Genomic DNA, 24,465 nt, shown 5'->3' on the forward strand with positions numbered 1-24,465 from the left:
AATGCTTACAGTGCAGTCATATAACAAGAGAGCTATTGTCTGCAAATACTTTTGGCACTGGAAATCAAACATGCTCTTTTCTAAAACTTAAATGTAATAATGAGGATAGAAGGGATTTATTAGGAAATGTGCATTACATAGGGGGTCATCTGGGATTGCCACAGTTGACTTCCTCTCATTGCTTTGAGTAAATCCATATCGGGTGTGTTAAGGCTTGACTGAGTTACAGTGATGCAGAACTAGGTCAAATTACTTCTGAGCTACAATGCTTTCACTTCTGCATTTGTCAGGAAACAAACACAGGGACCTTGTCTTACTTTACTAATCTGTAGATGTTAAGGCCATGGCAAAACATATATTTCATCTTGCAGTTAATGGATAATGCCATCTAGTGGCAAACCAACAAGCATCAATATAAGGAGTCCATCTAGCTGTCCAGGCTGGGTTTGATGACCTAATTAGTGCTCTAGACAGCTGACTGTTTTAATATGGAATTATAATTGAAAAGTAAACATCAGTGCTCTTTCTCTAATTTCTCCAAAAAATCTTCAAAATGTGTGTCTATTTCAGGGACATTTTGTTCTCAAAAACAGATGTAAACTTTCATCTCACTGAACTTGTATTAATTACAAATGCAAAATGGAAATGGACCCTAGAGAATCTCACATGCATTGCTGTTTTTTTATCAGATTTAATTTACAGTATTTAGTAATTATTTTTATTTATTTTTTGAAAGTGGAAGCACCTTCAAGCACACATTAGAAAGAATACAAGAGAAATTTCCTGATATGACTTGCCAACTAGAACAAGCTGTAACTCTCCTGAGACATCTGAGAGTGAATGACCTTCATCTTTAGAGTGGGTGGGATGGGAGACTTCAAATAGTAGCTTTAAAGTCAAATACATAGAGTCAAATGAAATAGATGTATTGATGATACATAGATGGGGCCAGATTCTTATATTCATGCTGAATAGTTACTTACTCCATTAATAGGCTTGTTCAAATCCATAGAGAAAGGTGCTATCCATCATAAGTAAGCTATCAGAATCACCAGTGTGAGGCACAGATTACATTTTTATTAACCTTTTCTAAACCCTGATTTAGCTTTGGGTATAAACCTCTGCATGTCTGATGTAAGCTTGCTTTGATATTTAGAAGTTCATTAATTAAAAGAAATCCTCAGAGGTACACACCTCATGATGTTTTCACATTTAATTAAATAAAAATTAAGTGCAAACTAAGCCATAACAAATTAGATTCAGTGGGTAAGTGTTGGCTGCGTAAGTCACACTCTCAAGTGTTATCAGCACTTATGGTGTTGCTTGCTATTCTTTTCAGATTTTAAAAAGGATGCCAGTTTAAAGTTCTTAAAGAAATATCTTCAGAACAATATCAACAGAGCAAGATACACAGAATATAGTGCAATAAGTCTGGTAACAGCATATTTTAACGCACAACACATTAAATGATGGTAATCTGTGCAAGGGTCCAAATCTGCAATCCCTGTGCAAACCCCAAGCGAATGGGCCAAAATGGCACACATCCACAGTGAAGCTAGAAATTTTTAAAATAAGAGCCAAGCAGACTTTTGGGCCAATGCAAAAAAAAAAATCCTGAATGTGTCTATTGCTAAGTGACAGTTATACTTCAGGCACCAATGGCCACTGCTGCATGTTGCTTCTTGGAAGGGCTCTAGCTGCCACAGGAGCAGAAGTTAGGATCTTCTCTCCTTCATCCGATATTGTAAGGATAGTAAAAATCTACAGTCCACTCCCTTAGTTTAGCCATGAGGTTCCTGGGAAGACCAAGTTTGCCATGGTCACTTCTGTCCCTAGGGCAACCTCACTAACAGCTCCAGGGTGTCAGCTGTCAGCACATGTTTGAAAAGTTCCAGTCCAAGCTCATTTAGGTGCCTCTGTCCATGTTACAGAGCAGCATGTGTGCAGAGGATGGAAGACACAGCACAGTTGTGTTACTGTTCTGAGTTTGCCTGGAATAAAGGATAGTCTATGGCAAAGCAAGGCTCGTCCTAATCCCCCTTTTATTTAGCCCAAATAGGAGGGCCTGCATAGGGAAATGTTATAATTCAGGAAGAAAGTGCACTGTAATGAGACTGGCTCAGCCAAACCATTTATCTCCTGCATGTTCCAGTATTTATGTTTTCCTAGTTCTTGAGCATCCAGATGCTGCAAAGCCCTTTCCAATACCCCCTCCCCTTAGTTTCTTCCACTTATGCTCAGGTGACAAGCGATCTGGACCCAATTACAGCTATACTTTACTGGAGCCATTAAGAAAAAGAAGAAGAAGCAGAAGCGGCACCACCTGAACTGCAGCTGTCTCAGAAAGTGGTGGAGGAATGAGTGGCTCACAGAAGCTCTATTTCAAAATCCCAGCATTGTACATGCAGTCAAAATCTGTGTGGCTGCCCTGACTGCAGCTGCACACAGTTCTAGCAAAATTTTCAGCATGCTTAGTTCAAATTCATCTTTGTGAATTGCCACCATCCTGTGTACACAAAAGATCATGCACCTGGCTAGCTCCAACATTTGTACATTATTAATTGTTGTATTGCACTACAGCATTAGAGGCCTCAGCTCCACTGGGCTAGGCACTGCACAGACATGTAACAAAGAGATGGTTCCTGCCCTGAAGAACTTACTGACTACATAAGTGTGCATATAAGATCATTTGAAAATGTGCCCCTCACTGACTTTTATGAAAGCAGGATCAGGCCCTTGAATCATGAGAAGGCATGGAGAGTTAATCCAGATAAATGAAGAGAAAATCATAATTAACAAGACAACAATACCAAGCTGATGGACTTAATACAAACAACAAGAGAGGAACTAAACATTTGCTTTTATATAACGTGCTGTATCTCAAGAAAAAAGGTACATTTACAGGTAAAAAATTTGCTAGAGTAAAACTGAGATGTCCTGGAAAAATGAAATGATAAAGAAATCTAGGTCTCCCTGCTTAGAAATGATTTTTCTTTCCTCCTGAATTTGACCTTTTCTGAATGTAGAAGCTTTTGAAAAGAAACTATTTTTTTACTGCCACAAAAATAGTATCACTCTGATCCCACCATGGTTCGATGTTGATGCAACCTGACAAGTCATGTTACAAAGAGGGTCGTAACCATACACCCCAAAATACCCATTTACATGCGGATATACTTAATGTGGAAAGAGCCAGACATCTGAAAATAAGACTCCCTGGTCTGAGTGTCAGGCTGTACAAATTAATTACAATCAATCAAAAGGTGTTGCTTTTTTGTAAATACGCCAACAATTTCTCAAAATGCTTATTCTTTAAAATAATAATGTGACAACAAAGTGAATCCAATGGGATTCTTGTGGATTGAGAGAAGGTACAGAACTCACAATTTGCAGGCTTATGAAATATCAGTGTCTTGTGATGATGAATATGTAGTCTAGATGGAAGAAAAGAAGTTGCCTGCTTCATCTGTCAAATTATCTCCTGCCAGCTGATTAATTTGAAGGGCACTAGCATCCGCTCTGATGAAAATCGGTCTGTAATTTAGCCACCTGTGAGAGACAGAAATTGATTTTTGTCATTACTCTAGTAATATTATTTTTATCTAACCCTAACAATTCCCTAGAATTAGTATCTACAGAATCCATTACTTTGGGAAAGCAACTAGCTTTAAAGTAAATTATTCCAAATCTGAACTGCTACCTCTAATTATGCCAGACTCTGCGACGTTACCCCGCTAGAAAACATTTGGGTACAAATGGGCAACAGGTTCTGTAAGATACCTGGGAATTCAAATCTCAAACAACCTAGAAGAGCTGTATGATTCAAATAGCAAACCACAACTTCAGCAAATAAAAAAAAAGATTTGGAACACAGGGGGATGTATGCAATTTCTTGATTAGGAAGAACAGTCACACTCAAAATGAATATTTTGCCAAGGACAACTTTTTTGTTTCAAAATCTTTCTATAATCACCCCAGATACAACTCTAGCAGGAATACAAAGAATTTATATGGAATAAGAAAACATTGAGAATGAGTGCAGATACTTTACACTGACCCATTAAACCGGGGGTTCTAGCTATTTCAAATATTATAGTACTATCAAGATAGCTAGTTCAAAGCAACAGCTGATTGGAGGTGTTCTAATCCAGATAAACACTGGGTCTTTATTGAACAAGAAAATTGTGGCAGTGCAAATTTTATTCGGGTACTACAGATTAACAAAAAATCACACTTTCCAGAAATGGTCATACTGGGTCAGATCAAAGGTTCATATAGGCCAGTACCCTGTCTTCCGACAGTGGCCAGTGCCAGGTGCCCCAGAGGGAATGAACAGAACAGGTAATCATCAAGTGGTCGATCCCCTGTCATCCATTCCCAGCTTCTGGCAAACAGAGGCTAGAGACACCATCCCTGCCCATCCTGGCTACTAGCTATTGATGGACCTATCCCCCATGAACTTATCTAGTTCTTTTCTGATTTCTATTACAGTCTTGGTCTTCATGGCATCCTCTGGCAAAGAGTTCCACAGATTGACTGTGCGTCGTGTAAATAAATACTTCCTTTTGTTTGTTTTAAACATGCTGCCTGTTAATTTCATTTGGTGATCCTTAGTTCTTCTGTACTCTATGGGTTTGGGATAGAATGGAAATAAATCCTTTTCATTTGCCAGTGACACTCATTTCAAATAATCCAGATTTTTTAACCCAAATCACAAAAAGGTATTTTAAAGATTAGGAGAGGCATGAAATACATACAGTTGGCCAGCTGTTCTCCAAAAAAACCTTTTCTAACTTATTTAGAATTCAAAACTAACTAACTTGCCCGCTCTCCCAATGGTACAGCTCCTGGTTGATTAGGAAACAAAAAAATTACAACTATTTTGTATCAATAAATGTTGGCAGACAATTTTCCTATCAAAGAAATGTCATGTGAGATACAATGGGAAAAAATGTGGATAGACAAATTATTCTAGAAGAGAGGGCTTTGATCTGAAAAAGAGGACCTGCAACATCAGTTGATAGCACAATAAAAGGAAATTTCTGTGAGACATTGTTTCAATGGTACCTCATACCAATCAGGTTAAAAAACACAGGGAGGTGAATGGGGATAAATTTTGGAGAAATTGTGGTGAAAGAGGAGATTTTATACATATATGGTGGATATATCTTATCATTTGTGAGTAATGGCGTGTGATTTGTAACCAGATACTACAAACCGTTGGATATTTATTACCAAATGATCCGGTTGATAATCCTCCTGGGGCTTGACTTCCTAGTGGAAATGGTCACACACAAAGCAATGAAGAATTAATCTAATTTCTCATCTGCTAGAACTGCAAGATAGCTTCACACTGAAGGGAAAAAAAAATCCAAAACTAGAGAAATGGTTCAAAAAAATATGGGATGTTGTTGTAATGGAAAAATCAATGCATCAGTTACGTACCCAGCAAAACAGAGGACAAATAGATTCTTAGATATTTGGTTACTATTTATCCAGTACTTAAAGTACATTTGCCTGCAAACAAACAAACAAAAAAAGAGCACACCTGTCATTTTTTTTTAATATGAACATTTTATAGACACACCTGGTTTGATAAATATGAGTGGAGCCAGTAGTTTCACTCAACTTAATAAAATCATAAGAAGCAACAAATCCTGGTGATGGAAAGAGGTTCACTCTGTAATATGGTAACTTCCTGCTAAAGAGAGGTTTGATTACCATATTACCACATAATGTTTCTTTAAACAAAATGTTTAATAAGCTTAGTATTGCAATGATTAATATTTTATTTTTGAACATTACATGGCAATGATTTGTAAACCCTTAAAGCTTCCAAAATAAACTTTCTAAACACCCAAACTCAAAAAAACAAAACAAAACAAACATAACAACCACTTCCCCATATTCATTAGACCTCTGCTCTTTTTATGATGGCACTTAGCATTTTCATTTTTCCTTCATTGGTACAGTGGCATTTATCAATATTTGGGGCTCGCATTTGCTAGGGTTTTTTGTTTCATGAAGCAGCATCAATATCATACAGAGGGAGAACGAGCAGGTAGCTGATATTAGTTGTCCTCAATTTTACAGAGGTCACTGTGTGCTATATGCCATTAGGGTCATTAGTTCAAGATGTGCATGTTATAGGTGACATTTCATATCCTGAAGAATAAGACACTTGTTCCATTTTACTCCACAATTACTTCTTTACTACATGTCCTTGTTTTGTATTTATTTTGAAAGATTAAAAAAATGCCAAAGAAAAGAGAATTTTTAGGCCTTAAGTATATTGAAGCTAACACCAATACAGGAGGAAACAAGTAACTTAATCTAGACACAGAAACCTTAATGGGTATTTTAAAGAATCTGTTTTGCAGCTTCTGAGATTAATAGCTGTGTTGTAATATTCTTTTAATTTTATTTTATTTTTAAATTTGGTGAAATTTAATTTAAATTGGTGAAAACTGCCAGACTGACAGGCCTAGGAGAAGGCAACAGAGAATCCGGTGGCACCTTTAAGACTAACAGATGTATTGGAGCATAAGCTTTCGTGCATGAAAGCTTATGCTCCAATACATCTGTTAGTCTTAAAGGTGCCACAGGACTCTCTGTTGCTTTTTACTGATCCAGACTAACATGGCTACCCTTCTGATACTTGAGGCCTAGGAGACTGATTCAAGCAAAGGAATTTAGATACATTTCTTCAATTAATTTTAATAGAAAAGCTATAGCTAACTGCTCAAGACAGATTTGAAAATCTCAACTTCAGTCTCTTCTACTTATCCACAGAACAGGAATAGCATAAGCATCAACAGTGCAGACTTCCTCACGCTGTTCCCAATCTTGGTCCAAAGGGACTACTTCTAGGAGTAACAGGGTAAATCAGTCATCATGGCCCATTCAATCCTTGGCTTGTTTGCTGAGCATGCCAACAGGAGTAGCAATTGGGTTGTGGTGGTAGTGATTTTTACAGGATGGTTGTCTTCCTGTCTATTGGGACTGACACTTAGTTTTTGCTTCAGACATATCTTCCAAGGTTGAATGGGCCACCATTACTTGCTGTTGTAGACTGAGGACAGAGTCATATTGATGTAAATAACAAGTGAACACTCTCCTTTGAATGTCAGGCTGCAGCCATTTGACAGAAGCAAAGGAATAAAGCAACAGTGCTTGTACTAGCATTCCTGATACTGCAAAACAATGCCTTAGAGAAATAGGACGCATGGTTACCAGAAAGAAGCAGTTTTTCTTAATTTAGGAGATGCATGAAACATGGCCTTGCACACAGACATGGCTGAATGATAACAGTATTGCCTTTGCTGCTACTTCTTAAAACACAATTAAATTGTTACTGCTGAACCAGTTCATCCACTTTCTTAGTGGAGTACTCTTAACTTTTCCTAAGTGTGGTCTCATGCTGCACTCAGGATATAGAGCAATGTGGAGTATTTATTAGGTAACACCAGTAAAAGCCAAACAAAGGTCACTCTCAGGAGTCTCTGAATGCAGCATTGTACTCTGCTAATTCCTACAGAGGTGTTCAATCACTTGTGTTCAAAAGAAAAGGGAATTATTGTAAATCTAGAACAGATGCAATTCTTTAACCCTGAACAAGCATAATATATGATGCTACTCTGGGACTTGTTTACAAGTTAAGATGGATATAGTTCAACTGTGTTTAGAGTGAAGTAGAATCATAAACATTCTATACTTCTGTAGTGATCATTGTCAGACAGAAGGACAGCACATGTTTTACTATTCACACCCTTGGTTCTACCTGTAACCATTTACATTAAAAACCAGGAGTGCTCAAGTGCTTCCACTCTTTCTTCTCCTTCTGTACCAGGTACTATTTATCATCCCATTATAGATCCTCTTGGTGTTATGGGAACACACACTAACTGAAACAGAGAGCCTGTAACTCAGAGATATAGGCCACTCTACAGCCAAGAGATTACTCACACTCTTAGGGAAAATGTCTACTTCAAGGAAGAATAGGAATGATGGGCCTGATCCAACTTCCATCAAAATCAACTAGAATCTTCCCATTGACTTCAGTGGGAGTTGGATTGGGCCCCAAGTGAAAAAGAGTTAGAAACCGACAGACTTTTTTGTCCTTTCAATGAACTCAAGGGGTGCGTGGATAAAAAGAAAGAAAGAAGCACTACAAAAAAAAAATCTCAGAAAACCTGGACCCATGCAGACAACAAAACAATTCAACTAAATAAAAAAAGAGAATTTATGTTCAGCTACTGTTGCTATTGTGTTAGGACCTAAGTGACCTTTCACTGTTTGAGATCACCTTACTGTGGACACCAAAATATCATTAAGATCATAGGCAAGACCAGCTGTGAACAAAGGTTCTATTAAGAAACATTCTGCATTCTAGTCACAGTGTGTTTGAATCTCCCAGCAATCACAGAGAGAAGCCATCCCAAAGGCTATCTGGCAAGTATTTATTGTGATTATTTTTGGATTCTCCTGCTTCATGGCTAGCAAAAATGGAGGGAAATATCAAGAATAGTTGAGGTCCAAGACACAAGCCCTGTAAATAATACAGCTAGTAGGGGAAAAGTCTTCCCTTGATTGTTAAGCCTTTTCCACATGCTGAAGAACTTGCAGTCCCTGCACATGCGGTCTCACAGAAGTCAAATAGCTGGTTGACAGCCAACCTGAGAACAGAACCCAGGTATCATAAGCCCCCTGATCTAAGCCCTGTCCGCTGAAATACCCTGCCTCCATGAGCTGTAGGAGATGATGCCCTTGAAGTGCCAACAGAAATAAGGGGTGCTGATGGTTTGGGAAATAGCTCCCAATCACATTGATGAGACAGGCTTTGTTTACTAATGGCTAGCTTGGTTACACAAGGATTTAAATGAGACGCCTTGTTTGGGGAGAGGAACTTAATTGTGGTGCTTCTTTATGTTTTGGATTTTGCTTTGGTAAATACAAAATAGATCACAACCCCTCCCCCCCACCCCTTGAACCCAGGGTAGGAAGTGCAGTGGCAAAATATCAAGGCAAGAGAGCCATTTAAAATAAAATTTTCATCCCATTGTTAGCTTCATGCTCCTACAGCCCACCCCTAAGATCAGAGACCCATTGTGCTGTACAAACACAGGAAGTCAATGCCCCTGCCCTGAAGAACTTACAGATTAATGTGAAACAAGCGATGACAATTGAGGGCTACTAGCAAAAAAAGGGAAGTGGGGAAGGAGGATGAAGATACTGAAGATATCGCTTACGTAGGTAGCTAACTAATTGGTTTATGGAGGGGATAAGGAGAGATGGAAGAACCTTAATGACATCTACAGCCCTGGCAAAAAGATGGAAGTTAAATAGCCACCTGCAAGGCTAAGAATGGAAGAAATATTATATACACAGAGCTTTCAGACATACTGCATTGAACAGAACAGCTCTGGAGCTCATTTGTGTGCTCTCGGGCAGCACTGGCCGGGGTCAGAGGAGGAGGACACCCTCCTTGGCCAGCTCAGGGCACGCTGCCCCATCCTCCAAGGAGCATAGAGGCCAGTGAAGAAAAGAGGAGCTACTGGTAGATTGTGGATAGGGGAGGCTAGAAAGAGGAAGAAAGTCTGAGCCAACACCATTTTTCACAATGGGCAGTGTAGCCTTTTTGTTAGAATGTTCCCAATTAATATTATGTTGTTAAAAGTAAAAGTGCAAAAAAAATAAAATAAAACAAAAAACAAAACACCCCAACTTAGTTTTTAGGTTCGAGCCTCTAGAAAATGTATTTAGCAGAGGACCACAAGATGACACTTTGAATGAAACAACCAAACTTTATTAAAAGAAAAATGAGTAGCTAAGCAAACAGGCAGGCAATTACTACTTATACAAATGCTACTGTTACACTCATACTCAAGATGAATTGGTGGATCAATGCAGGGCTGGCCCACAACATTTTGGCACCTGAGGCGGGGAGCTCAAATGATGCCCCCATGCTCCCCGCTTGGGCCAAAACTTTGAAAGGTCTCAATTCTGCCTTCTTCCTGTTCTACCTGAAGGTCCACAGTCTGGGCCAGCTCATGTTCTATTGAGATGGTTGCAAGGCCGACCAGCCTCTCCTGTGTCATTGTGAAGCGTAGATGTGTTTTTATTAACTTCAGCTTGGAGAAGCTGCATTCTCCACTGGCAACTGTTACAGGAAGTGTTAGAAGTATGTGCAGAGCAACAAAAGCATGTGGAAAGAGGGTGGTCATCTTATTTGTGCACATATATTCCAGAACAGGCTTTAGAGTTGATCGTGCTGAAATGTATTTTGAAAGGGCTTTCTGTTCATCACCTAAATCACTCGCATCAATATCGTGCATGTCATCATGTATCAACACTGTCTCTAGTGCCCTGCATTGCTGGTGTAGGTCTTCTTAGGTACAGTGAGGGGTTTTGGAATATCATACAACATCCCAAATATACTGCTGTGTTCCTTGAGCTGCATGAACTGTTCTCCAACTGACTGTATTACACAATCTAGCACCTGATTAAAGAATTCAACTTTGAATTGTTGTTTGGAATCTCTTATGGGATTATCCCATGCCTCGTAATCAAAGTGTCTTCTTCTTTGGTGACTCTTGTATTCTTGAATGGGTGGGAAAATAGCTTCAATGTGAAGTTCCTCTGCCAACTTCTGTGCACTCTTCAGAACATTTTGAAATCCCTCATTTGACTGGTAAGACTATAGGTATGACTTTGCTTTGTCCAGTTTTTCCATTGCTCCAGATATATCAAAGTCAACACCTTGGAGTCTCTTGCTTACAACAGTTATTTCAAACAATATGTCATGCCACCACGCTAAGTCACACAGAAATTTGAAGTTAAGTATGTTTCTGGTGATTCCATTTCCCTCTGCCACTGTTCTCCCACGAACAGTTCCTGTCATAGCATTATCCTCCATAATGGCAACTATTGCATCTTTCCAATTTGGTGTTTGATAGGCTTTATCGCCTTCACTCGACTTTCCCATCGTGTGGCACTCAGTGGTTTCGTCAGAGAGAATGTTCCCAGATGTTGCTTCAAAATTTCCTGTGGCACCTTATAGACTAACAGACATATTGGAGCATGAGCTTTCGTGGGTGAATACCCACTTTGTCGGATGCATGTCATCCGACGAAGTGGGTATTCACCCACAAAAGCTCATGCTCCAATACGTCTGTTAGTCTATAAGGTGCCACAGGACTCTTTGCTGCTTTTACAGATCCAGACTAACATGGCTACTCCTCTGATACTTCAAAATTTGCCATCGATGAGTTGATGCAGAGAAAAATACATAGATGCTTTGAATTACATTAAAAAATTCAGCAGCCTCACTAGAAGCTGATGCTGCATCGCTGACCACCAAGTTCAATGAATGAGAACTGCATGGGACAAAAAAAGCTCAAGGGTTTAACTCTCGGATCCATGTCTGCACTCCTGTTCTTTCCTCTCATGTTGGCACCATTATCATAGCCGTGACCTCTCATGTCAGCTATCACAATTCCCGTATCTTCCAGATTTTTAAGAAGCACATCTGTCATACCAGCTCCTGTAGTATCATCAAAGTCAATAAATTCTAGAAAACGCTCTCTGACAATCACCATTGCAAGGACATTTTCACTAGGTTCTATTGTTGTTACAAAACGCACCATTAAAGTCATTTGTTCCGTATGGCTGGTGTCAGGTGTGCAGTCCAGAATAACAGAGAAATACCTTGCTGACTTCAGATCTGCCACAATCTTCTGTTTGACTTTTGTTGCCAGTAACTGTATAATTTCATTTTGAATTGTTTTTCCAAGGTAGTGGTATGTGTACATTTCTTGGGTGGTGACTCTTCTTAGATGCTCCTGGACTACAGCATCAAACTCAGCCATCAGCTCCACAATTTTAAGGAAGTTTCCATTGTTTGGCACATACAGTTGATCTGAAGTGCCACGCAGTGCTAGGTTTTGGGTAGCAAGCATTCTCACAATGGCAATGAGCCTTTTCAGAACATTTTGCCAGTAAAGAGACTCTGATGCAATCTTTTCTTGATGCTGATCATCTATGATAGCCTTTAACCTTAGTCTCATCCCAAGCTCTTTCCACCTATGGGATGCTTTCTGGTGATTTGCTGCCTTCTCGTGGCATGCCAGATTTCTAGCCAGATTTTTCCAGTCCTTTGTTCCTGTAGAACTCAATGTGGCTGGAACATTAGACTGGAAGAGTTTGCAACAAAAACAGTATGCAGCTTTCTGGGTTTTTGAGTACATAAGCGATGGCCTCTCCACTTTGTCACCATCGGGGATTTCACTCCAGTAATGTGTTGGATGGAAACTTCTATTTTCCTTGTCTTTGGGGAACATGAAGTTTTTCACTTGCTGTGGCCCATGCAGTACAAGGAAGTCCCTCATGCTACTGCTCAAGTGGGTCCACAGTCCTGGATCATCTAAGACTTAAATTCAGCAGCAATTGTTTCTTGTGCCTCCACCACACTCTTCTCTGGTCTACACTTTTCTTCAGGAATGTGCATGGTTACATCCATTTGAGATGGAGATATGGATGCTGCAGTAGCTGCCAGGTCACCTGCACTCTGACTAACTGGAAGATCAGGCATCTCCTCACCACTCACATCCTCACTGGGGCTGGAAGGCTCACCATGAACATTTGTGTCTATGTATCTCAGGAGAGAGCTCCTTCCTGCTTAGATAGAAAAGCTTCCTTTGCTTTCTTTCTTTGTCTGAATGCTGCCCCACATGGGCGTTTTCTTCTTTCACTCATGACTGCTATTCTGTGCCAGCTATAGTGGCTCTCAACACTCAGTTGAAGAGGACAAATAAGCAGGCTGGTAGCAGGGCCTGAGTGAGGGAAGATACCAGCGTCTTAATGGCCTAACTGGTTCCTACTCCTTCAGTTGACTGCCTGTTCTCCTCAAATGGGTTCAGGGAAGCAGCAGGAAACAGGAAGCTCCCTGAGAAGCTGGTGTTAATCAGTGCAAGCTCCTGGGGGTGCTAGAGAGGTACATAAGAGGCTCCTCCTCCTCTCTCGCCCTGCAGCTCCTGCTGCTTTCTGTTATTCCCTCTCACCTTTTCTCCTGCCTGCCTGTTATGTTTCTTGGGCCCTCCTTCCTCCAGCACAGCACTTCACCATCTCTGTGCATCTAGAGCAGAGAGAATACATATGCACCCGCAGCAGACACAATTTTCTACACTCTGGGTCCTAGTGGTACCCCCACCTGGCACCTGAGGCAGCCACCTCAGTTCGCCTCATGGTAAGTCCAGCCCTGGATCGATGGGTGATCAGTCCAGTGACAACAGAGTGAAGTACAGGCAGTCCTCGACTTTATGATGTTCGACTTTCCACGAACGGCACTTATGAATTGACACCCTGATTCGACCTACAACAATTGGTTTCACCTTTACGACGTTCGGTCCCACAACGGAGTGGATTGCGGTTCCGAGTTATGACGTTTTGACTTACGACGCAATTTTCAGAACCAATTGTGTCATAAGTCCAAGGACTGCCTGTACAGCCTTGTAATCCTGGAACCTAATGGTACCCTTTAGATGTAAATTAGAACTCTCTCACAATTTAGCAAAACTATTCCTGTTATATTCCATTATAATACAAATTAATATCAAACTGCCCTTTACCATAATTATATTTCTACCACCTTCTTATTGGCTCTTTACATTACAAATTATTTAAATTAACTTCTGCACCAATGTCCTTCAACATACACATTTTACTAAAACATTCATAATTCTCAAAAAACATTTATTACAAACCTTGCTTAAACCAGTAAACACCAAAACATAAAAGTAACATAACCCTGGGACGTGTCCTTGCTAACTCTTACTTTCCCATAACACTTTGTCTCCAACGTTTCTTTGACTTTTCTCACAATAGCAACTTCCATTTCCCATACTCCTCCCCAATTAGGCTAACTTAGGCCCCAAACCTAACTTCTACTTATTTTTTAACCTAACCCATCCTATAGATTGTAGTAGGGGAAAGAACAGAAAGTGCCCAGCAGCTCTAGCTAACTCTGCTCCCTTCCTTGCAAAAATGGTGTCTGCTCAGGCTGCTGGCCTGTCATCCCCCAACCAAACACCATCATGCACCTCTCTCAGTCACCTGCACCCTTCCCTTCGCAGGATAGGAAGAGAGGAGCAGAGGACCCAGAGCTGCTGATGGAGAAGAAGCAGTGGAGGTGGAGCCAAGCAGATAGGGAAAGCCTATATTAATTGTATTAGGGAAGTCGGGAGGAGATCCTGAAATAATTGTCCGGGGGGGACGGGGGAGGAAGGGGGAGCTGCAGAAGTTGTACTGCTGAGCATTATTGAATTGGGGGGGGCATGAATTGAATTGGGGGCAGCTGAGCCAGGACCACCACTCCTTCCTCAAATCCCCCTCTCCTGCTGACCCACAAGAAGCCCGTATTGGGATCCTCTCTCCACCCTGGCAAAGGCTTAAGCAGCCTGGGCAAGGTGTCTCCCCCAACCCTCTGCTGCTCACCTTCAGCAAATTGCAGAACTGAGAAACCTTAACAACCGATTTTCTTGAAAAACAAGCATTATGATCTATTACTTATGGTGTGATGTTACAAAATGTAGGTGTTCTACATTTTGGTCATTCATTGTACGTGTCAATGGTTTGTGTCTCACGTTAGCAGGTTCCAGTGTTGAGAAGTATGCATTCATAGTCTCTAAAAATCACTTACTTTCATTGTATGGAGTTTGAATTTGTTTAGAAAAATCTCTCAGACTATTTTATATGTATAAGAATATATTTTAACCCAAATAATTAAAATCTTACTATTTTATCTTAAATACCCATTTGATGAGAAAAATAACATACATAGGGCCTTGTGGTGTTGCATATTGATGCAGAGCTCACAACTGGAGCAAGAGCACTGGGTTCACAAACACTGCAAGGGAGTAAGGATGAAAAGGAGATTAAGGTGAAGGGATGCAGGACCTTGCTTAGAATAGATGCAGGAGCAAGGGAACAACCTGCTCAGACAACCAAGAGCACCAAGCCCTCTCTCCACAGCCCCCTAATATAAACCCCTACCCCACAATACTGCAAAAGCATCAATTAAGTAACTCTGCTAAATAATGGCATTTCATAGGCTTCTATGAAAGTTCAAAAATATCAGCTTGCATCACAACCCTTAATGTTTATTGAAATGTAGTTTTCCTATTTAATTAATTTATGCTTTAAAGTACAGTTGAATACATCTTGAGGATTAGCACCCAGGATTAAGAGCTATAATATAGATTTAGGCCATTTGGATATTCATATTTCAGTAAACATTCCCAAACAGGTCCTATTAAACCATTAGAAAGAACGTCTCTTTCTAATGAAAGTGCTGACTACAGCAAGCATGAAGCACCCCCCCTAGATTCTGGCAGCTTAAAATATAACCTGTGTGTTTGTGCAAACTCTCACTTGCCTTTCCATATACACCACATTTGATTATTACCAGCACTGATGAAGGAAAATGCTATTTGGGTACAAATCTCTATTTAGTCATTGCTAACAAGCAGGAAAGTAAAACAGAATAGCTATGAACAAGTTATTGGTTTTTGGCAGTGTTTATTTCCTCCCACGTGCCTTGGAGATTTTTAAAACACAGTCAGTATTTCTTGCATTCCTCTGCAACCTTGGATGTGTCAGACTAGTGGACAGAGCACAACCTAGGGACCAGAAAGTGTTAAATTCTAATTAATTCTCCTCTGACTTGCCATGTGTATTTGGGGGCAGGGAAGTCTTTAAGGGCAAAATTTATATACATGCACACCATCCCTTCCCATTCATGAATGGTTGATTTGATTTTTGGGCTCCTGCCCCAGCTACCTCCCATTAGACACCTACAAAGTGAGGTACCTAAAAGCAGTGGAGATTTTTGAAAATGTGGACACTAAACGCTCTGTGCCTCAGTTTCCCTTTCTGTACAATGGGGATAGTAACCCTTCCCTTCTTCATTAGTGTGCTTTGAAAATGTAAGACGTGTTAGCTTCTGCCCTCGATAAGAAAAGACTGCAGTTTCTGACAGTTATTGAATAACTCTTCTCCTGAAGTACATGTTAAGGAAACTTCACAGGGCTAAAAGAAAGATGAAGTTTGTGATGGTTATAGGGAAGGGCCTAGGGGATGATTTAGGTGAGGTGAGGAAGGGCAGGGTGTAGGTAAATTTGTGGAGGTTATGTGGGAGGGCCTGGGGAGGGGCGCTGTAAGGGATGATGCGGGGTGAGGAAGGGCAGGGTGTAGGTAAGTTTGTGGAGGTTATGTGGGAGGGCCTGGGGGGGCGCTGTAAGGGATGATGCGGGGTGAGGAAGGGCAGGGTGTAGGTAAGTTTGTGGAGGTTATGTGGGAGGACATGGGGGGCTGTAAGGGATGATGTGGGGTGAGGAAGGGCAGGGTGTAGGTAAGTTTGTGGAGGTTATGTGGGAGGGGGGCTGTAAGGGATGATGTGGGGTGAGGAAGGGCAGGGTGTAGGTAAGTTTGTGGAGGTTATGTGGGAGGACATGGGGGGCTGTAAGGGATGATGTGGGGTGAGGAAGGGAAGGGTGTAGGTAAGTTTGTGGAGGTTATGTGGGAGGACATGGGGGGCTGTAAGGGATGATGTGGGGTGAGGAAGGGAAGGGTGTAGGTAAGTTTGTGGAGGTTATGTGGGAGGGGGGCTGTAAGGGATGATGTGGGGTGAGGAAGGGCAGGGTGTAGGTAAGTTTGTGGAGGTTATGTGGGAGGCCCTGGGGGGGGCGCTGTAAGGGATGATGCGGGGTGAGGAAGGGCAGGGTGTAGGTAAGTTTGTGGAGGTTATGTGGGAGGGCCTGGGGGGGCGCTGTAAGGGATGATGCGGGGTGAGGAAGGGCAGGGTGTAGGTAAGTTTGTGGAGGTTATGTGGGAGGACATGGGGGGCTGTAAGGGATGATGTGGGGTGAGGAAGGGCAGGGTGTAGGTAAGTTTGTGGAGGTTATGTGGGAGGGGTGCTGTAAGGGATGATGTGGGGTGAGGAAGGGCAGGGTGTAGGTAAGTTTGTGGAGGTTATGTGGGAGGACATGGGGGGCTGTAAGGGATGATGTGGGGTGAGGAAGGGCAGGGTGTAGGTAAGTTTGTGGAGGTTATGTGGGAGGGGGGCTGTAAGGGATGATGTGGGGTGAGGAAGGGCAGGGTGTAGGTAAGTTTGTGGAGGTTATGTGGGAGGGCCTGGGGGGGGCGCTGTAAGGGATGATGTGGGGTGAGGAAGGGCAGGGTGTAGGTAAGTTTGTGGAGGTTATGTGGGAGGGGGGCTGTAAGGGATGATGTGGGGTGAGGAAGGGCAGGGTGTAGGTAAGTTTGTGGAGGTTATGTGGGAGGACATGGGGAGCTGTAAGGGATGATGTGGGGTGAGGAAGGGCAGGGTGTAGGTAAGTTTGTGGAGGTTATGTGGGAGGGCCTGGGGGGGGGCGCTGTAAGGGATGATGCGGGGTGAGGAAGGGCAGGGTGTAGGTAAGTTTGTGGAGGTTATGTGGGAGGACATGGGGGGCTTTAAGGGATGATGTGGGGTGAGGAAGGGCAGGGTGTAGGTAAGTTTGTGGAGGTTATGTGGGAGGGGGGCTGTAAGGGATGATGTGGGGTGAGGAAGGGCAGGGTGTAGGTAAGTTTGTGGAGGTTATGTGGGAGGACATGGGGAGCTGTAAGGGATGATGTGGGGTGAGGAAGGGCAGGGTGTAGGTAAGTTTGTGGAGGTTATGTGGGAGGGCCTGGGGGGGGGCGCTGTAAGGGATGATGCGGGGTGAGGAAGGGCAGGGTGTAGGTAAGTTTGTGGAGGTTATGTGGGAGGACATGGGGGGCTTTAAGGGATGATGTGGGGTGAGGAAGGGCAGGGTGTAGGTAAGTTTGTGGAGGTTATGTGGGAGGGGGGCTGTAAGGGATGATGTGGGGTGAGGAAGGGCAGGGTGTAGGTAAGTTTGTGGAGGTTATGTGGGAGGACATGGGGAGCTGTAAGGGATGATGTGGGGTGAGGAAGGGCAGGGTGTAGGTAAATTTGGAAGGCCGGTTGTACAGATTATTCCTCCTTGGCCAGCAGTAGTTGCTGTGAAATCCTCAACAGTGGGTCCTTATTTCGCTGGTAAAAATCACCTAAATCCTCTTGAGTTTGACCCCCCTCCCCCCAAGAATGGCAGCTCCTAAACTCCCCCCACAACCCAAATCTCCACAACGAAGTAGAAGGAAGAGCAGCGAAGCAAATTCCTGTAGCGGCTTCGCCTCCAGGCTCTTGAGTCAGGGAATAACGCAGGGAAGCCCAGCTCTCTTACCCCGCTCCTGCAGGCCTGGCTTACAGCCTTAGAACAGCGCCGAGAGGGGCTGGGAAGAGATTTCAAACCACCACCTACCTCCCCCTCTCCCCAGAAAACGCTGCCTGGCCGGGTCCCACCGGCACAGAGAGGTGCCGCGTCCCAGCCGCGCGTGGGACGCCCCAGCCGCGTGTTGCGGTGCACGGGCTGCGTTAACCCCGTCCCACTGGGTGTCCGCTCTCTATGCACCCCGTCCCCTGGGACCTGTGATTACAGCCCCCCCGCTAGCTAGGAGGGGTCACCCACTGCAGCTCCCTTGAACTCCCCTCTGGGGCTGGGCGGGGCCTCTAATTGCAGCCCTGCCCCCAGCCGGGGGGGGGGGGGGGGGCGGCTGATTGCAGCCACCCCCCATCTGAGGAGCCGGGAAGCTGTTCTGGTTCCCCACCTGCCTGGGGGCTGGCGATGAGCCGCCGGAGGGAGCCGCCGGGGGAGTTTGTTTGCCGTCTGTCCCCATCCCCCTGATGCTCTGAGCCCAGTCTCCTCCTCCCCCCGTGCTGGATGCTCCGCTCACTCCTCACTGCCCTGCCACGCTCTCCTGCCGCCTTCTCCCACTCCGCGAGACATGGAGCCGGCCGCAGCCTGGGGCGACCCGGCCAGCCCCCCGGACCCCACCATCGTGCAACCCCCCGGGACCACCCCGCCCTACCTCTCCCGGGACCAACAAGAGGAACAGCTGCGGATCGGGGAGAGCGGACAGTTCAGCGAAGGGCTGGAGGACAGAGGTGAGCCCCGTCCTTACACCCTGGCCTCCCTCACCCCACATCCTCCCCTAAATCACCCCGGCAGCCCCCCACCTACAGCACACACCCCTGCAGCCCCAACGCCCCCCTCCAAAAAAGCACACACTCTGCATTCCTCCCCTAAATCACTCCTCACAGCCCCCATAATAATCTCTCCCGTCCTAAATCACCCCACTGCAACCTTCCCCAAATGCAACTTTCTTCTAAATCACCCCCGCGGGCACCTCTGCTGTCCCCCATTACTCCCCTTTCAGTGCCCATCACTCCCCTACATTTCTCCCCCAGTTGCTCCCTGAAGCCCCTCTAACATTTGTTCCTCCACCCTATTCCCCTCTGCAGCCTCATAGCGTTCCCTCCGACACCCTATTATCATCATTGCTCCCCGACACCTATCCTGACTCGCCCATTACAGATATCAAGCCATTTACCGTTCTTTAATAATCCTGGCCCACCCCTCAACACACCTGCAACTCCTTTGCCTTCATCACCCCTGCAGCCCTTTTAGTAAACACCCTATACCCCCTGCACCTGTCCCTTACTTATTATTTACAACTCGCTTAACATTGGTATCTGCAACCCTCCCTTTAATCCTCCTCCTCAGCCCCTCCAATAACTACCCCAACAGCCTGCGCCCAGAAGCTTCCTAAGACCCACCCTATACACTCTGTCCCTATGCCTTCCCCCATGCCACCACAGCCTCAAAACAGCACTTCTTTTCCAGATGAGAGGCTGACAGCCTAAGTAGTTCACGGAGATTGTCAGATATGTAGCCAGTCTAACTGCTTTTCCTCAGAGAGTGGGGTGGGAGAATCCCCAAGGATGCAGTCAGGGCTAGGGAATCAGCGATGAGGTGTCCCAGAGGCTGCAGACTAGATGAATGGGAGAGGAGGGGAAGCTCCGCAAAGAAGTAAATCAGTGCTAAAAAGGGAGGGGTTCAATGAGGGGACTCCAAGGAGGGACAATCAGTGCTGGGGTCTCTGCTAACATATCTCCTACAGAAAGGCTGCTGTTAGCGGATGGGATTGAGCTCACTTGGTGCAACAGCTGCCAAGACCCCATAAGGGGAGGCTCTCCAAGGGGCTTAAATCTATAGTGCCCCCCAAAGTGCAAATCTCACCACTGCCAACATAAGACATTCAAAAATCGTGGGTCAGATCTCCCCTTAAATCATGAAATTTAAAAAATAATAGTGTTTTTTTTTTTTACCTGCCCTCTTATTTGAATATCTGGGAAAAGCTGCCAACCTCTAAACAGTGTGTGATCATCATCTTTACAGGTTCAAAATTCAACCTTAAACGCACACACACAAATGCAGGCTTCACTGCACTCCACTTACCCTCGCCTATCCCCTGGTTGTAGGAAACTGCCATTTTATCCCTCTCTATTCTCCTCCTTCATCACTATCCTGTCTCCCTCCATGCCCCAACTCATGCTTCACTTCCATTCACTCCCTATGCTCCCACACAGTCTATTGCCCCTCACCTTCCCCCTATATTTTCCTTTCATTCTCCTTATCTTCTCCCTCTTTTACTGTCCTCATTTTACTGTCTGCACCCCACATTCCACTGCACCTCCTCAGTCCCCATCCTGTGCCTCACATTTCCCTCCATCTCCTTAGGATTCCATATTCCTCTTTCTCTTCACAGTTCCTTTCCAGTTCCCTAGCCATAGAGTATAAGAGCATGACTATCTTCCTTGAGGTCCATCTGGGCTTCAGTCATATTGGGAAAATATGGAAATTGGTGCCCATCTTTACTAGGGACTATCTTGCTTTCATGGTCAAAGGCTGATCCATGACTGGAGCTCCTAGGTGCTACGATAATACAAATACATAATAAAATACTACTAATACTATAGGAAAATGGTAGCCATCTTGACAGAGGGCAGCTTGTAGCTTTAGTTCCATTGGAAGTAATGGGAAACATCAGCCATTTTGACTAAGGTCAAAATTCAAAAGTTTGGCAGGAATTTGGAGCTCTAGAGAAACTTAAAATCTGCAATCCCCACCCTCAAGGGAGATTTTGAGAAGAGATTTCCCAGCGAAATTGGCCTGTAGTAGGGTTAAAGGGGAAAGAGTCCAGTAAGCTGTCTCACTGTCCCCAGTATTTCCAGGAAGAGTTTCAGTATAATTTTTGCAGTTTGTTTATAATATTGCTGAAATGTATTTTTTACAGTGGCTCTTTCTAATGAATCATAAACATAGAGATAGTCATATAGGTATGAATCTCTAATGCAGCTGTCTTCAATAATTTTTCAAGTACTGTACTTCTAAGGATCCTTTTGCATTTTGTTAGATCAAAAAAGATCACTGAAGTATTTGGAGGGAAAATGGTTCTTTAAGGGCATTCCTTTGTTAATGAGAGTCTTTCCATGGACTCTAATTGACTTTGGATCAGGTCCTTGATTTAACATTGTAATCAGACAATAGGGTTTTATTTTTTTCAATTAAAAAACCCAACAACATAGAAATTCAAACATGACATTTTAAAATGCTATTTCAGTCAAATTAAAAAAACCCCAAACTTCTGTTAAATCAGCATGTGGTATCACTTCATAAACATCTTGTGTTCTGGAATTATTATTTAATGTAATAATTTTATTTTTTGTGAAATCTATATTTAGGTGGTGAAACATAATATAAAATGTACCAAATTCAATGCATTTAGCAAATGCATCATCTTTACATTAGGGATATTTAGGTGCTAAATCAAGTTATTGTTTGCAGCAAAATTATTCAGCACCTCAGTTTCAGGGTGGAGAAATCTTGTCAATAGATGCAAGCTCGTCATTTTGTAGCAATGCAGGTCATATTTAAAGGTGGTCTAAAATGTGCTGTGGTCAGTTAAAATTAAACATTGTTTTGTAACATGCAGTGAAAAGATCAAAAGCTCTCCCTCATGAATCTGTTTGCTGTATGTAAATTAATGAGCTAATGTTTTTTGTAAAAGGATTTTCATGCTATGTGTTTGGTAGCTGCATGAATATGTGTGTATGTTTGCATGCAGTCCCCTAGGACTCATTAAAATGAGATGGTGCTTCTTGTGGGGGAAAAATTGTAAATAAATAAAAGTAGGTGACTTATTTTAGGGAGGAGGGAAAAAAGTTACATCCTGCTAACCAAGAATATTCCAATCATTTTTAACATACACATTACAGTATAGCTCTCATAGCAGGGGTGCTTTGATTTTATGAAACTAAGGAGCTAAATCTTATGCAGTGGGAAGCACTCTTGGCACTTGAATTACAATTAGTGATGAAAAGGGGCTAGCTGCTTCATGGCAGCAGCTGTCTGTTACCTGGGAATTGGATGATGTATTTAAAGAAAGAAACAAGCAGGAATGAATGTGTCATTCTACCTCATGTTTGTTTCCCCTCGGAGCCAAAATCAGCCAAAAGCTTTACATCTGGACAGAATTTGGACCTTAAAGTAGAACCCTTAAATGCTTCTAGAAAAAAGAATGCCAAAAAAACAAGGAGGGATGTTATTCATTAGAATAATGAAATCTTCTCTTTATTTCTAGACCTGTTTTTAGGTGTTAGCCCTACAAAAGCCACCATTGAAATTGCACACCTTTGTTGGCAGTGGCAGCAGACAGGTCTAGTACTGAATGGATATGGAGGAGGAATTACCCTCTGAACTGCTGTCCTTCTAGGCAGACTAAATGAGAAGTTTGTATTGTTGCTACCCATTCCAAACCTGTTCTGTGAGCATACAGAGGAATCAAAGCCTTGAGGACTATCAATCTAGTAATTTGAAAAGCATTAAATGTGTGTTGAAAATAAATGCAATTTAAACATAAAAATTAAGAAATAGGATCTCTTATTATAGGACCAAATTCTTCTCTGACATATAAGAGTGCGGCTCCTCTTGAAGTTAATTAGTTGCATGTATGTAACTGAGGCAAAATTTGGCACATACAGAATTTAATAATTATGTGTGAAAACTCTGTACAAACATTAAGTAATTAATCCTTATAACACCCTTGTGAGGTATCCTAGGCAAATATTATCCCTGTTTACCAATGGGGAAATTGAGGCAGTGGGGTTAAGTGATTTTCCCAAGAGCACAAAGTGAGTTAGTAATAGGAATTCCTAGTTCTAATCCTAGTTCTAACATCCAACCCTGTTTTCAAGCCATCTATGCTGCTTCTCATGTTTACAATACGCTAGCTTTACAAATTCAGAGCCCTACAGTAGTTTCCCTTTTCAAACACGTGTGTTTTCTGAAAAAGTGACAGACATCCTGGAAAAAGCACTGAAGAAGACTGACTGGATTTTACATTTGTTAAACAAAATATTCCAGAGATCATGGGTGAAACAGATTTCGATCAGATTTTACAGTTTCTGGTGAAAGGAATATATTTAAAAAAAATTTACTTAAATGAATATCATAATTAGGGCTAAAAGAAGATGGGTGGGAGGAGAGAAGGTGTTTTTATTTTAAATTAAAATAACTTTTTAAAGCAGGGGAGAGAGGGAGCAGAAGACTATCACTATTTTTCTGATATTTAAATTGAATTGTTAGCTGGGCATTAGGATGGGGGAGACAGGGGAGGGTTCCACAGTTGGAAAACATGGTGAAAGACAAAAACAGTTTTTAAAAATTGGTTAGGACCTAGGACCCAATTCTGCACCCACTGCACTGATTTCAGTAAGAGCAGGATCAGGCCCTAAATTCCTCTCTCATGTCCCTCTGCGTGGGGATTGTATGCCTTTGCAGGAGGATAGACTTTATGCTCTAACAGAGAGACAAGGTGGTGGGTGAGGTAATATCTTTTATTGGACCAACTTCTGTTGATGAGAGAGACAAGTTTTTGAGCTACATGTGGCTCTTCCTCAGGTCTAATAGGTCTTTTTCATCTCTAAGTCTTTTTCATCATCATCCTAAAATACATATGCTCCTGCTTTGATACTCCATTCGAGCACTGTATTTTAATGGATCAGCAAGTTAACTTCTCAGGTGTGTGAGCCTGGTGAACTTAACACTCCAACACACGTTTTTTCCTGTGTTCTGATAGTTCTCTTCTGGAACTAGGGTGACCAGATGTCCCGATTTTATAGGGACAGTCCTGATATTTGGGGCTTTTTTTTATATGGGCTCCTATTACCCCCACCCCCTGTCCCGATTTTTCACACTTGCTGTCTGGTCACCCTATCTGGAACTAAGGCCAAATCCTGAACCATTGAAGTCAATTAAAGTTTTATCATTGACCTAAATAGGTGCAGGATCAAGTCCCTCATGTGTACCTGTATCAGTGAGCAGTGTCTTAGGGTGACTAGATGTTCCGATTTTATAGGGACAGTCCCGATTTTTGGGTCTTTTTCTTATATAGGCTCCTATTACCCCCCATCCCTTGTCCCGATTTTTCACACTTGCAGTCTGGTCACCCTACAGTGTCTACATGGGG

The 24,465-nt window shown here is 42.8% G+C and overlaps 1 protein-coding gene across 1 annotated transcript in view; it reads left to right on the forward strand.

Annotated features, from left to right (window-relative positions):
• The first annotated feature begins 18,675 nt into the window (after positions 1-18,675).
• The window catches only part of TMEM163 (transmembrane protein 163), a 157,721-nt gene continuing 151,931 nt past the window's right edge, over positions 18,676-24,465 (forward strand). The window contains exon 1 of the mRNA XM_054044798.1: positions 18,676-19,039. Within this exon, the coding sequence (XP_053900773.1) occupies positions 18,880-19,039 (160 nt within the window). The 5' untranslated portion in view covers positions 18,676-18,879. The remainder of the gene's footprint in view (positions 19,040-24,465) is intronic.

This window comes from Malaclemys terrapin, chromosome 11, assembly GCF_027887155.1.
Source record: "Malaclemys terrapin pileata isolate rMalTer1 chromosome 11, rMalTer1.hap1, whole genome shotgun sequence".
Lineage (NCBI taxonomy): Eukaryota > Metazoa > Chordata > Testudines > Emydidae > Malaclemys > Malaclemys terrapin.